The 18784-nt window shown below is 43.8% G+C and overlaps 1 protein-coding gene across 4 annotated transcripts in view; it reads left to right on the plus strand.

The window, feature by feature from the left end:
- Positions 1-18784, plus strand: part of ankrd28b (ankyrin repeat domain 28b) — a 291957-nt gene that overhangs the window by 160451 nt on the left and 112722 nt on the right. For all 4 annotated transcript variants that reach the window (XM_072508769.1, XM_072508768.1, XM_072508767.1 and 1 more), the window contains 3 exons: positions 3131-3273; positions 4667-4879; positions 11271-11349. In XM_072508769.1, coding sequence (XP_072364870.1) covers positions 3131-3273; positions 4667-4879; positions 11271-11349 — 435 coding nt within the window. The remainder of the gene's footprint in view (positions 1-3130; positions 3274-4666; positions 4880-11270; positions 11350-18784) is intronic.

An 18784-nucleotide genomic window follows, 5' to 3' on the forward strand; every position in this document is an offset into this window, starting at 1 on the left:
TCCCACACACCTGATTCATTGAAGAGGGGAAGTCGCAGTGACACGTATTAAAGGTGATTGCAGTGGCACAATGTTCAGTTTCAGAGGGGATTTGAAATTATGCCATTCAGTAAACAGAAACAATGTGTTTGAAAGGTTGCCAAGTGACCCAACTGAATTATGAGTGAATGCTTCACTTTCATGACTTGAGAGAGACGTTCATTGAGCTTCTAATCAAGTTAGCTACAGCTCATTAAAAGATGGGAGTTCAAAATGCAGGTAAGTTCGGTGAGGCATTGTGAGCAATGGTGGCTGAGTACATAGATTAATCGTTGGGGGAATTTGCTGATGGGTAAGCAAATTAGGTGAAAAGAGATCTGGAAGGTTTGAAATGGGCCAGTAAAATACATCAGACATTTACACATCTAAACCTAATTAGGTATTTATTTTGCTACTACTATACCAATATGGCTGCTGGCTAATTACGAGACTCAGAATTAGGCTGCTCCACAGTGACACTCAGTGGCCAGAGCCTGTAACAGCCTAAATTTGTAGAATTAACTCTATCAACAATTGTTTCAGTAATTTGTTTAAAAACTCCTTTTTATGGAATGTAGGGCAGCATTTGGTGCCCATCTCTAATTTCCCTTGAGAAGGTCATGGTGAGCTGTCTTACTGAGCCGCTGCAGTCCATGTGCTGTATGTACATCTGCTGTGCTATTAGGGACAGAGTTTCAAGATTTTGACCCAGTGACCGTGAAGGAATGGTGATATATTTCCAAGTCAGGATGGTGAGTGTCTTGGAGGGGTGGCGGTGTTCCCATGTATCTACTGCCATTGTGCTTCTAGATGGTAGTGGTCATAGGTTTGGACGGTGCTATGTAAAGGAGCCATGGTGTGTTCCTGCAGTGCATCTTGTAGATGGTACACACTGCTGCTACTGTGCTATGCAGGTGGAGGGAGTGAATATTTATCAAAGGGCTGCCACTGAGGTGGTGTTGAACTCCTTGAGTGTTGTTGGAGCTGCACTCATCCAGGTAAGTGGGAAGTATTCCATCACACTCCTGACTTGTGCTTTGTAGGTGGTTGACAGGCTTTTGGAGAGTCAGGAGGTGAGTTACTTGCCACAGGATTCCTAACCTATGACTTGCTCTTGTAACCACAGTGTGTGTATATATATATATATATATATATATCCAGTTCAGTTTCTTGTCAATGGTGACCCCCAGGATGTTGATAGTGGGGGAATTCAACGATGGTAATGCCATAGAATGTCACGGGCGATCTTATTGGAGAGGGTCATTGCCTGCCATTTGAGTGGCGCAAATGTTTCTTGCCACATGTCAGCCCAAGTCTGGATATTGGCCAGTTCCTGCTGCATTTGCACGTGGACTGCTTCAGTGTCTGAGGAATTGCAAATGGTGCTGAATATTGTGCAATTATTGGTGAGCAACCCACCCCCCCCCACATTTGACTTTCTGCTGGAATGCAGGACATTGGTGAAGCAGCTGAATATGGTTGGGCCTAGGCCACAGCCCTGAGGAACTCCTGTGCAGTGATGTCCCAGGACTAAGATGACTGACCTCCAATAATTAGGTCTACAATATTATGAGGGTCATAGACAGTGGATAATCAGAGGCTTTTTCCCAGGGTAGAGGGGTCAATTACTAGGGTGCATAGGTTTAAGGTGCGAGGGGCAAGGTTTAGAGGAGATGTACGAGGCAAGTTTTTTTTACACAGAGGGTAGCGGGTGCCTGGAACTCGCTGCCGGAGGAGATGGTGGAGCAGGGACGATAGTGACATTAAAGGCGCATCTTGACAAATACATGAATAGGATGGGAATAGAGGGATATGGACCCAGGAAGTGTAGAAGATATTAGTTTAGATGGGCAGCATGGTCGGCACAGCTTGGAGGGCCGAAGGGCCTGTTCCTGTGCTGTACTTTTCTTTGTTCGAATCACAACCATCTTCCTTTGTGCGAGGTATGAGTTTCCCCCCTGAATTCCATTCACTATAGTTTTGCTTGGGCTCCTTGATGCTGTACCTAATCAAATGCTGCAGTGTCAAGGGCACTCACTCTCATTTCATCTCTGTAGTGCAGCTCTTTTGGTCAGGAACTGTGTGACCCTGGCAGAATTCAAATTGAGTGTCAGTCAGCAGGTTAATGTTTAGTAAGTGCCGTTTGATAGCACTGTTGATGATCCCTTCTATCACGTTACTGATGATTTAGAGTGGACTGAATTGGCCATTTTGGATTTGTCCTGCTTTTTGTGTACAGGACATATCTAGGCAATTTCCCACATTGCAGGGTAGATGCTAGTGTTGTAGTTGTACTAGAGCAGCTTGGCTAGGGGCATGGCAAGTTCTGGAGCACATGTCTTCAGTACTAATGCCGGAATATTGTCAGGACCCGTAGCCGTTGCAGTATATGGTGCCTTCAACCCATTCTTGATATCATGGGAGGTGAATAGAATTATCCCAAGATTGGCATCTATGATGCAGGGGACCGCTGGATGAGACCGAGATGGATAATCCACTCGGCACTCCTTTTTTAAAGAATTATTTTTTTTAGGGGCAATTTTATCGTGGCCAATCCACCTACCCTGCACATCTTTGGGTTGTGGGGGTGAAACCCATGCAAACACGGGGAGAATGTGCAAACTCCACACGGACAGTGACCCAGAACCGGGGTCGAATCTGTGTTCTCGGTGCCATGCGGCAGCAGCGCTAACCACTGTGCCACCGTGCTGCCCTCACTCGGCACTCCTGAATGAAGATTATTGTGAATGCTTCAGCCTTGTATTTTGCACTGATGTGCTGGGCTCCTCATTCATTGAGGATGGGAATATTTGTGGAGCTGTCTCCTCCAATGAGTTGTTCAATTGTCCACCACCATTCACAACTGGTATATTACAATAAACATTGAGGCACCTACAAGCTTTACTGGTACCTATCTATAAATACAGGCCCTTTACTGTAATTTCCAATTGAATTAATATGACTGAGTCATGTGAAATTCTTTTGAAGAATATTTTTGAGATCCATGCAGTGATTTTAATAGATTAGATAATGCTAGATAATAGTTTGTAGTATTGACTGAATGCAATAAGTCAGTGCTTAAATGTCATTTGTACCCTGCTGGTTTATGTAGGCCACATCGAGGTGATCAAGCTGTTGGTAGCACATGGAGCTGAAGTAACATGCAAGGATAAGAAAGCGTATACACCACTTCATGCTGCAGCTTCCAGTGGAATGCTCAATGTAGTCAAGTACCTACTAGATCTTGGAGTTGATGTAAGTTGAATACCTGCAATCATTTTAATTTGAGTGTTTGTGAAAATGATCCAGCTGTATTTTTATTTATCACCGTGTAGTCTTTTCATGGATAAGAATTTGTCATGCTATTAACATTTAACTTGATGCTTTACCACATTTTGACCAAACGTTGAAAGTATCTTCTGAATGAAATACTAGACTTTTTAAAAATGAGCCCTAAGAATTATCCATAAACTTTAATATATTTGCAAGAAGTAATATAACCTCAGTTCCCCTGACGCTTTGGCTGATCTTTCAGCAGACTGATTTTCTTCTCACCTGCCTTTTGGAAATGTAACAATCACCATGGGTTAACATTCTGTACTTGAATATTATTTTGCGACTTACTGACAACTTTGCTAAGTTTGTTCATTGTTTTAAAACCAAATTTACTACATATTTTTCCCACTTTGGTAATGAAACTTAAAACTGCGTTTCTTTTTGCACCCATAGACATCTGAGATTTTAGCCCAATAATTTTTAAAGCTGGAAAATATCAGCTGTATCCTCACATTGCATTTGCATGAAAGCATTTGCTAATTTGCCATAACCCTCCCTCAACTAATTTGTTACATGCGAGAAATGACTTAACACTTGATAACTCGAGTATAGTAATAAGTGTGCAAACCCTAGTAAAAAGTCACCATCAAAATACTGTGGAGGGTGAAAATCTGAAGTAGAAACAGAAAATACTAAATACTGAGACGTGTGAAGCTGAAAGTTCATCAACTTGAAATATTGACTCCTCTATCCACCGATGCTGTCTGATCAACTAAGAATTTTTAGTATGTTCTACTTTCACTTTGCAAAACATATTTGAACTATATATACTAATATCTTCTAAAAGTGGCTTAGCGGTGTAAATTCAGATGCTGTATGGCATATGAATATGTGCTTTCCCTTGTATAGTTTCTTCTCTATGGAGAACTTAAACAATCTACAAATTCAAGGTTTGCTTTTTTAAATTCCATTTTTCTAAAAACAACTGCAAAATTCCACAGACCAATTTCACCGGTTCAATTTGTTTCCCATATTTGTAGTGTGTAGTTTAACATTGTTTACTGTTGAATCATCCAATAAAATGGACATGGGAGTTTGGAATGTGGTTTCAATGGACGCAAAAGCAAAATATGAATGTATCTGTTAAATTGTATTAACCGTTCTTACAAAATAAGCAATTCATCACACAACACAATGAATTGCTGAACAAAATTATGCTGATAGTCAGGAATGTTGGCATTTAATTTTAAAACTTTGTGGGCATTGCTCTGGATCTTTACACTTGTTCTTGTCGAATTCTTAAATTTTATTCGCAATGCAAGTATACTGTGTGTGTAGTTTTGTGTCTATTTACTGTTATGTACTTCCACAGATTAATGAACCAAATGCATATGGAAATACTCCTCTCCATGTGGCCTGTTATAATGGCCAGGATGTAGTTGTGAATGAGCTCATTGACTGTGGAGCAAACGTCAACCAAGTGAATGAGAAAGGCTTCACCCCACTGCACTTTGCTGCTGCGTCAACACACGGTGCACTATGTTTAGAACTCTTGGTCAGTAATGGGGCAGAAGTGAACATTAAGGTAAGGGACAGATACATCCACTGTCAGTAAATGAAAATAAAGCTTCCCAAATTTGTCATGTTGAGCACTGGGGTGCAATAATAATCTAATAATCTGCATTAGTGTCACAAGGGCCTGGTTTCGCACACTGGGCTAAATCGCTGGCTTTTATGCAGACCAAGGAAGGCCAGCAGCACGGTTCAATTCCCGTACCAGCTTCCCCGAACAGGCGCCGGAATGTGGCGACTAGGGCCTTTTCGCAGTAACTTAATTGAAGCCTACTTGTGACAATAAGCGATTTTCATTTTTCACAAGTAAGTTTACATTAACGCTGCAGTTAAGTTACCGTGGAAATCCCCTAGTTGCCACACTCTGGCACCTGTTCGGGTAAACTGAGGGAGAATTCAGAATGTCCAATTCACATAACCAGCACGTCTTTTGGGACTTGTGGGAGGCAACCGGAGGAAACCCACGCAGACACGGGAGAACATGCAGACTTCCACAGACAGCAACCCGAGCCGGGAACCAAACCTGGATCCCTGATGCTGTGAAAAAACAGTGATTACCATTGTGCTGCCATGCTGCCCAATAAATGGATTGTGTGAAGATTTGCTGACAACAGTAATTTCCATCTTCATGGGAGGTAGAGATTTTTTGCTTTAGCTTTCATTCTTTTTTTTTTAAAGGGAACCCAATTCATTTTTTTCCAATTAAGGGGCAATTTAGCATGGCCAATCCACCTGATCAGCACATTGAGCATACAGTGCGGAAGGAGGCCATTCGGCCCATCGAGTCTGCACCGACCCACTTAAGCCCTCACTTTCACCGTATCCCCATATCCCCAAAAACCCTCCTAACCTCTTTTTTTAGACACGAAGGGCAATTTAGCATGGCCAATCCACCTAACCTGCACGTCTTTGGACTGTGGGAGGCACCCAAAGGAAACGCACACAGACACTGGGAGAACATGCAGACTCCGCACAGACAGTGACCCAAGCCGGGAATCGAACCTGGAACCCTGAAGCTGTGAGACAGCAGTGCTAACCACTGCACCACCTTGCTTTAGCTTTCATTCTTGAATGTTTTCCATGACAGATCAAATGTCCTGACAATAAATTTATTAGCTTCCACCTATCAGTATAAACAGCTGTAAAAGCTAAATGCAAGTTTTTGAATCTTCAGTTTTGGTTGAGGATGTGTCAAAAGGACAGCAATTTTTATCAGTTGGTAGCATATTTCCTATATGTTTGAAACATACTAATCAATATGTGGTTTAATGTGTTGTGTTTTGATGAGTATTGGGCAGCAGTTATGCCTCAGTTTTTGAATCAGCAGTGGATGGTAAAATTTGAAAAGATTCCCTCAGCCTCTGTATCTCTTCCAATCATGCCATCTCTATTCCACCGATCTTTTACAAAATCCTTAAACACATTATCACCACTCAACTGTGACCACTTCTCTCACCAGAGCGTACTTAAATCTCTTCAGTCTGGGTTCCGTCCCATGTACAAGATAACATTTATCTAGAGTTGCCAATATTGTTTTGACTGCAGCAACAGCTCAATTTCTAGCACAGTGATTAGCACAGTCGCTTCACAGCACCAGGGACTCGGGTTCAATTCCCGCTTGGGTCACTGTCTATCCAGAGCGTGCACGTTCCCCCCGTGCCTGCACTGGTTTCCTCCAGGTGCTCCGGTTTCCTCACACAAAGTCCCAAAAGAAGTGCTTGTTTGGTGAATTGGACATTCTGAATTCTCCCTCCGTGTACCCGAACAGGCGCCAAAGCGTGGCGACTAGGGAATTTTCACAGTACTTCTTTTCAGTGTTAATGTAAGCCTACTTGTGACACTAATAAAGATTATTATTATTAACATCCTCCCTTCACTTTGGTAGTGTGACAGTCTCACTGTGGCATAACTTACTCTGCTTTTTCTACGTGCCCAAATGCAGCTGTGGTGTTACGTTTTGGTCGAAAGAATATGGAGGCTAACATACTGCTTGAAAAATAACTCCAAATGGGGTAGAGGAACAAAGTGGCCTATGAGCACATACGTAAATTATTAAAAGTAGCAATGCTGGTTAATAAGGCCACAAACAAGGGGGGAAAAAGCAGTGGATTAGAGTTGAAAAGCAGAGAAAATATGTCAATTTGTATTAAACTTTGGTCGAACATACTTGGGGAGTATTGTACACAGTTCTGATCTCCATGTTATATAAACAATAGTGAGGTACTGGAATAAGTAAAAAAATAAAAACAAGGCTTAGAAGATGATGTAAGAACTAAAATGTTACACTTATCAGGAAAGACTGTTCAGACTGGGTCTCGTTTTCTATACTGAAGAGAAAAAAGTGTGGAGAAGATACTTGTACTTGTCTGGTGGGGGTAGAAGAACAAAGCTAAAGGTCAATGAAGATAGTCACTCAAATCTAGTTGACAATCTTTGAGAAACTTCTTTAAAGAGTGAAAAAAATGTGGCTTAATTGAGGTGGATAGCCTAGATGCAATTAAGGGGAAGCAAGACAAACACATGAAGCACGGAATAGAGAGTATACAGATAATTTTACATGAAGAGAGCGAGAGGAGACTTGTATGGTGCATAGACCAGCTGCGGTGATTGGCCTGTTTCTGTCATGTAAATTCTGTGTAATTAGTGTAACCATAAAAATTGATTATTCTCCAGTTTCCGCACATTGACTTTTGCCATGCTTTGAGGTTCAACCTATGCACCCTCCTAGTCCTCAACTGTGAGCTTCCTATCAACAACGCTAACTGTTAATATGGAATCAACTTCCACCCAGCTTAATCATTACATTACTACCCTGCCTAATGCTGTTATGCACGTTTTCTACTGTCACTGATGATCAAGAGCTTTCTCAAATAAGTAGCATTCTAGACTCTTGACTCCTTCCCTTACTCAAACTGATATCAGCTGTGCATGGCCTTGAGCTGAGCTTCAGACCCCAAGTGCCATCCATCTGCATGATGCCCAGTTCTAAAATGAACATCAGAATCTATTATGGAATTTGTGGTTTCAAAGCTTTTTATCTATTGAGACAGACCCAAATTTAAAAGGAGAGCTGGGGAAGAAAACTGACCCTCTTAGTTTGTAAGGAAACTAAGACTAAAACTGAGAATGGAAACCAAAACATCTGGTTGAAATTATACAAAAGAAGTCGGCGATCAGCCATCTGTGGACAATGAATCCAATGGTGCAGTATAGGCATGCTGAAGGAGACAGCTGTTCGATCCAGAAGCTGATAATAAACAAAGACATGGTTGCTCCAGCTGATTTTCTTACTTGAAGATAACATTGGTGGATCCACGCCATTCAGAATATTGTAAGCAGAGTTAAGGAATTTCTGCAGATGTGTGCCAATTTTAGTGAAGACCATGCCCATGGAACTCGGGTTGATTGTTCACTATTGTTGGCTGAGGATCAAGTTAAAATCTGGAAGAGGAACTGAAACACTTTGTGAGGAAATCAGCGTTTTGAAGGGCTTTGTGACAGAGATTGATGACGTATATTCTGAATGGATTACTGAGCCAATTTGTAAGATCTGTCTTAGTTGTATCTGCCATTTATTGTATAATTTATCGTTTATAATGAACTGCAATTTGCCTGTTGATTCGTAATTAATTTGGGTTTTCGAGTACAGGTGGTTACCAAAGTTGCTATTTAGTGTTTGCTTTTTTGACTCATGAATAGTAAAATTCTTTTGATTTAAAGTGTGACCGTGCGGTTTTATTATTGCAATAAATAACTTGGATTTTAGATTTTTTTTCACAAAGGAAAAGGTTACCTACCAAGATCATAACAAACCACAAAACCTCTACCGGATCTATAGCTGTGCCAGAACTGAAATTCTGTACTCCACTCCAAACATAATTTCTCCAGTGCCATCACCAGTGCTTGTCTCTCAAGTGGCAACTCATTCAGCACTCTACCACCTCTTATCTTATCACGCTTGCCTACCTCCCACCTTGTACAGTTATCTTAAAATATAGTAATTCATATTTTAAGTTATGATTTTTGAAAAATGCAACCTTTAAATACATAATAAATAAATGCCTTACTTCAATAAAGGATGTCAGTACTAGGACATGGAATCTTGGTTGAATGTAGTGCAGAAGAGATGCAGAAAAATGTTCCGTCACTGTGCCACAGTAGCATCTCCATTCCAAATAATTAAACACTGGTCAGCTGAGTTTTAGTCGGTAGCATTCTTGCCCCCGAGTCAGAAGGTTGAGAGTCCAAGACTTGAGGACAAAAATGTAGGCAGACTTTCCAATGCAGTAGCGAGGGTGCGCTGCACTGTCAACGGTGCTCTCTTTCAGATGGGGTGTTAAATCGAGGCCCTTTCTGAGTTCTCTTTTCGCTATAAAAGATCCAATGCCAGCATTACAGAGAAGGGGCAGTTACCATCCCTACCCTAGTCAATATTTATCTCTTAGTCAATATCACAAAAACAGATTGTGTAATAATTACCACATTGCTGTATGTGAGTTTTATTTGAGCATATTGGGTGCTTGTGTTTCTTACATTACAACAATGACCACACTTGTAAAGTACTACTTGGCTGTAAAGCACTTTACGATATCTGGTATAAATGAAAGTCTTTTTTTTAAACCTTTATCCACCTCATATTTGCCCACTGAATAATCAAAAGAGCTTTTTTGAGCATTTTGTTTTACAAATCAAACTATTTTGTTTGTGGAATAGGAATTGTCCATGGATCTGTTGGTTGTTAATCTAAATGTAAATTCTAGACTATAGTTATAAGGGATTGATGTGCAGCAAATATGATCTGTGTGGTATAGTCAGACCACTTCAGGTAGTGCTTTGTGTGTTTGATAAAAGAGAAGGTTAATGTTTTCAGTGTTCGACTGGCAACACATTTAGATATTCATTTATGTAAGTAAAAGGATTTTTAGTTTTAAAAAGTCCATTTAAATTAGAATTGCAGGATTTTACTGAATAACTATTTAGTACATAAAACTTACCACGAATTTCTGAAAAACTATCCACTTAATTCCATTTTTCATTGCCCATGTAAATTAATCATTTTGAAATATTTGTCCACTTATCCCATGAGTGCTAATATGGATTCTGCTTCTACCATTTTTCTGCACAGGGCATTCTATGTCTTAATTACCCTCAAATGTTTCCTAACCTCTTAAATATTTTAGTTGATTTATTGCCATAAAATGTTGACATACCAACTGGTGAAAATATTTTTCCCTGTTTATCTCATCAAAATCTTATGAGATCGTCTCTTAAGTCTCTCTAAAAATGCAGCTCAGTTTCTCTAGTCTTTTGTCATACCTAAAGCTGCTTATTTCTAGTCTTTTGTCATACCTAAAGCTGCTTATTTCTAGTCACCTTGTAGTAAGCTTTTTCTGTATCTGCACAGCTTTGAAATAATTTCTAAATTAAGAACTGAAAACTGGACATAATCATCCATAATTTTCTCGGGGGTCTCCCAATCACTTTAATTTTAGTGGAAGATTAGCTTTACCCTTTTATAGTACTTGATTCTTCTATTTTAGTGGTCTCAGCTCAGAGATAACATTGAAAGTAATGTTTTGTTGATGTAGCAGGTTGTGTTTTGAGGTAGGATTGAATTTCAGTGTAGCAATCAATAGCTGTATGAAAGTTGCTTGGCATGAATTAGATTTAATTCTATCAATGACACCTTCATTCGTAGTTAAAGGTAAACAGAATAAAAGAGTTAATAGTTTTGTCCTTTTTATTTAGTTTTTAAAGTTCAGTTTATTATTTGCTGCTTCTCAGACCATGAAAAGTATGCTGTTTGACAATTATTTAACTGTGCCATTCTCTCCAAACACATATTTTGATGGGCGGTTTTGTCAGTAAAATCTGAGTGGTATATGTGCATATAAAACACAGACCTTTTTTTGGAGTAGATGCTTTAGTTCAATGGAAGTGATGGAAATAAAACTAAGTAACATGAATATATATCTGCTCATAGTAAAAGGCAACATGGCCTGGAAATATAGGTCCCAATGGTGTGTAGTCTAATCTAGGAACATCTCATGTGGAATGACTGACCTACTTAAGGATCTCTCTTATGGAAGAGTAGTTCACTGCACATTGAGCTTCCTTGATCATTGAACACCATCCATTTTGGTTGAATGCATGTATTGCATGGATTACTGAGGAACTAACCCCCCCCCCCCCGCCCCAGCATAACATAGTTTTAAAAAAATACAATTGTTTCAAATCAGTGTAAAGAATAAATAACTTGTGAATTTTGATGTTTCTGTCGTTATCTTTGATAAATGGCATTTAGAGATTGTCTTAATGGAAGAATAGATACTGCAAGCCATTATATACATTGATAATCAGTGCTGTCTCAATGATAACCTATATATGATTTAATTCTGTTTTAGAGTAAAGACGGGAAGACTCCATTGCACATGACAGCAATTCATGGCAGATTCTCAAGGTCACAGACCATCATTCAAAATGGTAACTGACCCATTCATTAAACTAGTTATTAAATGCTTCAAGAATTTAGCTGTCTGTAAAATCTTTATTTGTTTGTTTAAATTATCATTTCATAGATGACTAATCTTGGAGGAAATGTACCAAAATATCTGTGTTTAGCCGTTCTGAGAGATAAAATGTCATTTAATATTTGTTTCTTAATTTGCTGCGAAGTTTGAGAGTCTTGTATTTATGAAAATGTTGCTCCAAGTTAACCATTTTGAACCAGAAATTGACAATATAATTTATCTGCAATACTTTTAAATAATTTGAGCTAAACTGAATAAATGAACAGTTGTATTTCAGCCTTTCATCAGAAATTAGGTTACATAAATTTTAAAATATAAGTTGTGAACTTGTTCTTCTGTGTTGACACAATCTTTGTAACATCACTTGCGGCTGACTGTCATATATATGGAACAGCAGAATTTTGTGGTGAGACAGTATAGAAGGCTGGAGGGTATAAACTGGAAGAAATAGCAGGAGGTCCCAAGAGTTCATTGCATGCTATTTGGGGTCAGTTAGCTGGCAATTTGGGTCAGTGGTCCAGAAGGATGCCAAGTTGAGTTAGTTAACATAGGAACAGGTCTGGCGGTAGGGAGGAGGCACAAAGTAGAGCTGGGTCAGAAAAGACTGGAACAAGAGATGGAGCCACAACTGAACAGAACAGATAAACAAATTGGGCCCTGCTAAAATTGAGATCAGAGCAGCAAAGTTTGGTTAAATACAGGGAAGGCATGGGTCATGTAGACCAGAGAGATTGAGCACATTTGGATAAAGGCAGAAAATGCTGGAAAAACTCAGCTCATACAGACTCGAAAGGTTAATTCTGTTTCCCTCTCCACAGATGCTGCCAGACCTGCTGTGTTTTTACAGTATTTTCTATTTTAGTTTCAGATTCCCAGCATCTGCAGTATTTTACTTTTATTTGAGCTATTTTCCCAATGAAAGGTACCTGTTTAGCATTATATTGAGATTGATATATTCTCGTACATTGGACAGATTTTGCAGTTTTGTTACACTAGGTGCCACAGAACCCTGGGTGCCTTGGTTATAGCTGAGTTTCATCTTTACTGAAACTGTTATACTGACAAGACTGCTTCTTTTGACCTATGAAATAAATAAGAGTGCTTTTTCTTTAATTCCAAGATAATTCAGTTACTGTCAGTATGCAGGTGCTCTCCAGACATGTTTTTATTGTGTTTAGTGCAAAGGACTATTTTCACACAAGTTTGTGCTTCCTGGCAACCAAAACATGAGCTTGTGCACTAAGTAATCTGAAAGTCACGTTCCCTGGATGAATAATAAACAAGTTTATTGATAGACAAGTAAATATCCTGACAGGCTTTATTTCATTTGCTACTGATCAATCTGATCTAGTAAGAAAAATTAAACAAAGTGGAAGCAAGCACATCGGATTTCTCGAGACAAGCCGCAGGAATGCTTTAAAACTGTTCAAAATAAATATACTTGGAGCTGTCAAAAGGAAAGCATATTTATGAAGTCCGATATTAAACGGTTTCCATTAGCCTTAGATTTTGTAGCTGCCAAAGGGAGCTGAAACAGGCAGCAGTTGTAATCAGTTCCGTACAGTGATTTGGGCAGAAATAAAGGAAGGTGAAAACCTAACTGGAGTCTTCAATATGACATATTCAGACCAACAAATGCTGAGATATGGGATAAATTTAGAATGGGTAATTGTTAGCTCGGTCAAATGTTGGGGGACTGGGAAGTGAAGGTGGTGGTGGGAGGTACTGGGAAGGTAGCTTCAATGGTGGATGAAGGTGGGAGGCATGAATGGTGAGGTACATGAGAGATAAGCCAGAGGGCAAAGGATGCATGAAAAGGTGGGAGGCAGGACAGGGTTCAAGAGGTAAAGGGGTGTGAAGCTGTCGGGGAGGCGGAATGGAGGGAGAGAGAGAGAGAGAGAGATGGTGCCAAGGTTGAGCATGGATTTGCTCAGCCTGAATAAATGGCCAGGAAGGGCTTGGAATAATTTATAGGGGAGGAGGGAACCTCGGTATATCTAAATAAAACAATGCAGGCTTCAAAGGCACATTCAATAAACACAGAGTTCATAAACCAAAGAGACAGGAATTGTCAGCCCAGACAATTGTAAAGGCCCAGTGGCTTGATAGGTCTTCAAAATAATAAGAATATAAGAAATATAACAACATGCCATAAGAAATAGCAACAGGAGTACGGCATTTGGCCCTTTAAGTCTGTTGTGCCATTCAGTACGATCATGGTTTATCTACCTGAAACCCACCATCTTATACTAACCCCATCTGCCTGCATTTCCTTAGTATCCAATAATCTGTTGACGCCTGACTTGAATATACTCAATAACTGAACATCCTCAGCTTTGAGTTGGAGAATTTCAAAAGTTCATATAACTTTAAGTGAAGAAATTTCTCCTTCTCAGTCCTGAGTGAATTACCCCTTAATATTCTTGTTCAAACACCATCAAATTCCCTTTCGAAAGTACTTCATCAACTCTGCTTCAAAAACAATTTACGGCCAAGGAATTCCAGATTCTTACCACCCTCTGTACAAATATTTTTTTATAACCTCCCATTTAACTCTGTAATTTTTATATTGTGCTCCCTTGTTATCATCATATCGATCAATGTAAAAATATATTATTTTTGCATACCCATAATGCTTAATAATTTTGAAGACTTCTATCAGGTCACTCCTCAACCTTTTCAACTCCAGTGGGGGAAAAAAAAAAACAATTTCATCTTCGCCATATTCAATCATTCAAAAGTGAATCTGCATTGCGCCTTTCTCCATTACATTTAGACCCTACCACACAGCGTGCCCAAACTGTGCACAATACTCCAAATGCAGCCTTTCTAAGGTCTTGTATAGATTTAATATTATCATCATCTTTAGTTTTTTGCCTAGAGATACAAAACCAGGGATTCAATTTGCCTTTTTGATTGTGTTTTTCTGGAACAATAGTTCATACACTGTTAAACAAGATTTGTTATTTCATACTGGACAAATTTTAGTCAAATATTTCATAATTCTGGGATCGTGCAAATTTAATACCTAGCAATTTAGACAAGTGCTCTGATAGGACATTCATATGGCACAGTTTTATATCTCTCCTGATAGGATAAGATTATTTTGATTTCAGTTGAAATGCAATTGATCAAGCTCTCCCAAAATGTTCCCACATTCATAATTTAAAAACATGTACCACATAGGCATTAATGCTGTGACCCAATGACATTTATGCAAATAACATGCAAGCTAGGTACTCTTGACTCAATATAATTTTGAGTTCAATGCCACTGTACCTTGGAGGGTTTGATCACAAAATAATTGGGGTCTTCCTTGACCTGTGCATCTATCACAGTCAGTGTTCCATTTATCTTGCAAGATGAGTAGTTTGGTCTTCTCAAAAGTATGATTAATTCTATTTTGTAATCGGCCTAACTGTAACAGTAGGTGGCCTTTCACCTTTTTCAAGATTTAGGTTAACCACTTCCTACATCGCTGAACAGTTTTGTTGCCTATCTCTTGAAACAGCAACAGATTGCCCTGGTAGATCTCATGAAAGTCTAAAAATGAGAAGTGAATCAGATTTTTAACTTATCGTCAAACAGAATTTTAGTTGATCCAAGTAATTTGTAGAGATTCACAAATATGTAGTGAGTGAAGATAACTCCTTGAGCTCATTCCATAAGTAAAGGCCTTGGGCAGTGACATATTTGAGATGATTTTTTTTTAATAGAAATAATTTTTATTCAAAATATCAACAACAAAATACAGAAGGAAAAGAACAACCCCCCCCCTCCCCCCTATACATAAATAATAAATTAACAGCCATCATCAACACAAAAGCAGATATACACGCCCACTCAAGAAAAACAAACCGAGCCCCCCCCCCCCCACCCACCCGTCCCCCCGGGTTGCTGCTGCTGACCATCTTCTAACACTCTGCCAGGAAGTCTAGGAACGGTTGCCACTGCCTGAAGAACCCTCGCACCGATCCCCTTAAGGCAAATTTCACCCTCTCCAATTTAATAAACCCCGCCATATCGTTGATCCAGGATTCCATGCTTGGGGGCCTCGCATCCTTCCACTGAAGAAGAATCCTTCGCCGGGCTACCAGGGACGCAAAGGCCAGAATACCGGCCTCTTTCGCCTCCTGCATTCCCGGCTCCTCTGCCACCCCAAATATTGCGAGCCCCCAGCCCGGCTTGACCCTGAAACCTACCACCCTCGACACTATCCTCGCTACACCCTTCCAAAAGTCCTCCAGCGCTGGGCACGCCCAGAACATGTGGGTGTGGTTTGCTGGGCTCCCTGAGCACCTAACACACCTGTCCTCGCACCCAAAGAACCGGCTTATCCTTGCCCCGGTCATGTGAGCCCTCTGCAACACCTTAAATTGTATGAGGCTGAGCCTCGCGCAAAAGGAGGAAGAGTTCACTCTCCCCAGGGCATCCGCCCACGTTCCCTCGTCAATCTCTCCACCCAACTCCTCCTCCCACTTACCCTTTAGCTCCTCCACCGAGGCCTCCTCCTCCTCCTGCATCACCTGATATGTTGCCGAGATCCTCCCCTCTCCAACCCACACCCCGACAGCACCCTGTCTTGGACCCGGCGTGGCGGCAACAGTGGGAGCTCCACCACCTGCCACCGAACAAATGCCCTTACCTGCATATATCTGAAGGTGTTCCCCGGTGGGTGCCCGAACTTCTCCTCCGGCTCACCCGGGCTCGCGAACTTCCCGTCCACAAACAGGTCCCCCATCTTTCTAATATCTGCCCTGTGCCAGCTCAGGAACCCTCCGTCCATCCTCCCCGGGACAAACCGGTGGTTCCCCCGTATCGGGGTCCAAAACCCCACCTCCCCCCTGTGACGTCTCCATTACCCCCAAATTTGGAGGGTAGCCGCCACCACCGGGCTCGTGGTATACCTCGTTGGAGGAAGCGGCAGTGGCGCCGTCACCAGCGCCTCCAGGCTCGTGCCCACACAGGACACCATCTCCAGCCTCTTCCATGCCGCCCCTCCCCCTCCATCACCCACTTACGCACCGTTGCCATGTTGGTGGCCCAATAATACCCACAGAGGTTAGGCAGCGCCACCCCCCCCCCCCATCCCTGCACTGCTCCAGGAACACCCTTCTCCCCCTCGGCATCTTCTGTGCCCACACAAACCCCATAATGCTCCTATTAACCAGCCTGAAGAAGGCCTTGGGGATCAGATTGGGCAGGCACTGGAACAGGAACAAAAATCTCGGGAGCACCGTCATTTTAACTGACTGCACCCTACCCGCCAGGGAGAGACGTCCAACCTCTTAAACCCCTCCTCCATTTGCTCCACCAGTCTCGTGAAGTTAAACTCATACAGGGCCCCCCAACTCCTAGCCACCTGGACCCCCAGGTACCTGAAACTCCTCTGTCCTTTTTAGTGGGAGCTCACCAATCCCCCTCTCCTCGGGCGTCATGCCCGTTGGCCGCCGTGAATCCCGCCCCCGCCGAAGTCTCCGAAGGGAGAAAAGTCGGCGGGGCGTTAATGGCGCCGCTGCCGCGGAGAATGTCACGGGTCTGCGCAAGGCAGCCGATTTTCGGCCTGCCGATATTCTCCCTTCCGGATGGGCCGAAGTCCCGTCGACGTGATGACCATTCACGTCGACGTGAATCAAACCTCCTTTTCATTGGCGTGACCCGGTGCTCCAGGCTCACGCCGACCAGCGTGGAGGTGAGTGATGGCCTGGGGGGTTGGCTCTGGGCAGGAAATGGCGTGGCCGCAGACTGATTGCGTGAGGAGAGGTGTGTCTCGGCTTGTGTGTGTGTGTGTGTGCGGCGGGGGGGGTGGTTAGAGTAGGCTGGGCTCCGGGGGAGTGCCGGGAGGGGGTCCGTGCCGGGGTGGAGGTTGGGAGTTGGGGGGGGTCCGTGCTGGGGTGGAGGTTGGGGGGGGTCCGTGCTGGGGTGGAGGTTGGGGGGGGGGGGGGGTCCGTGCCGGGGTGGAGGTTGGGGGTTGGGGGGGGTCCGTGCCGGGGTGGAGGTTGGGGAGGGGGTCCGTGCCGGGGTGGAGGTTGGGGGGGGGGGGGGGGGGGGGGTCCGTGCCGGGGTGGAGGTTGGGGGTTGGGGGGGTCCGTGCTGGGGTGGAGGTTGGGGGGGGGGGTCCGTGCAGGGGTGGAGGTTGGGGGTTGGGGGGGGTCTGTGCTGGGGTGGAGGTTGGGGGGGGGGGGTCCGTGCCGGGGTGGAGGTTGGGGGGGGGGGTCCGTGCCGAGGAGGGTGATGGGAGGGCAAGTGAGTTGGTCCACCTGGCCAGGTGCCAGCCTCCAACAGTTGGACCCATGCGGTCCATGCCACCTGGCTGGGGGGAGGAGGGGATATGGGCAATGATGACATGTCGTCGTTCCCCTCTCCCCCCCCCCCACCAGGCCGTCATGTTTTCAGATCATCCAGCGATGTTGGCCGCCGTGGTGGCAGCCGCTCATGTCTATGTTGCCCTGGATGAGGAGGAGGAGCGTGCCAGAGAGGCGGCGCAGGCTGCCGCAGAGGGGCAGGCGGCAGCCGCCCAGGCTGGAGGGACACCTGACCAACAGGACGAGGAGGGGGAGGAGGACGTCGCGGCCCCACGGCAACGGAGGCACCCGAGGGCGCCCCGTGTGTACCGGCCCCGGCAGTCATACCAGGACCTCACGGGCCGGGAATGCAGGAGGAGACTCCGGATGAGCCGGGAAACCGTGGCACACATCTGCCACCTGCTGGCACACCTGTCACCGCGTGGCACTGGCGGGGGACACCCTCTCCCCGTGTCCGTCAAGGTTACGGTGGCCCTGAACCTTTATGCAACGGGGTCATTCCAGGCACCGAGTGGGGACCTGTCCGGCATATCGCAGACATCGGTGCACCGGTGCATCCGGGCAGTGACAGATGCCATGGCGCACCGCTACATCCGCTTCCCCGTGGACCGGGCCAGCCAAGATGCCCGGGCCGTGGGCTTCTCTGCCGTGGCCGGGTTCCCCATGGTCCAGGGCGCGATCGATGGGATGCACGTCGCCGTGCGGCCACCTGCAGATAACAGGGCCGTGTTCACTAATAGGAAGGGGACCTATTCGATGAACGTACAGGTGGTCTGCGACCACCGCATGATGATCCTGCACGTTTGCGCCCGTCACCCAGGCAGTGTACACGACTCAGTCGTGTTGTCGCGGTCATCCATCCCCGGCATGTACGAGGGACGCCATCCCCGGCTGAGGAGCTGGTTGCTGGGCGACAGGGGCTACCCATTGCGATCGTGGCTGATGACGCCTATACGGAGGCCACGCAATGAGGCGGAGAACCGCTACAATGATGCCCATGTAGCGACAAGGGGAGTGATCGAGAGGTGCTTTGGCGTGCTGAAGATGCGTTTCAGGTGCCTGGACCTCTCTGGGGACGCCCTC

This window comes from Scyliorhinus torazame, chromosome 6 (assembly GCF_047496885.1).
Source record: "Scyliorhinus torazame isolate Kashiwa2021f chromosome 6, sScyTor2.1, whole genome shotgun sequence".
NCBI lineage: Eukaryota > Metazoa > Chordata > Chondrichthyes > Carcharhiniformes > Scyliorhinidae > Scyliorhinus > Scyliorhinus torazame.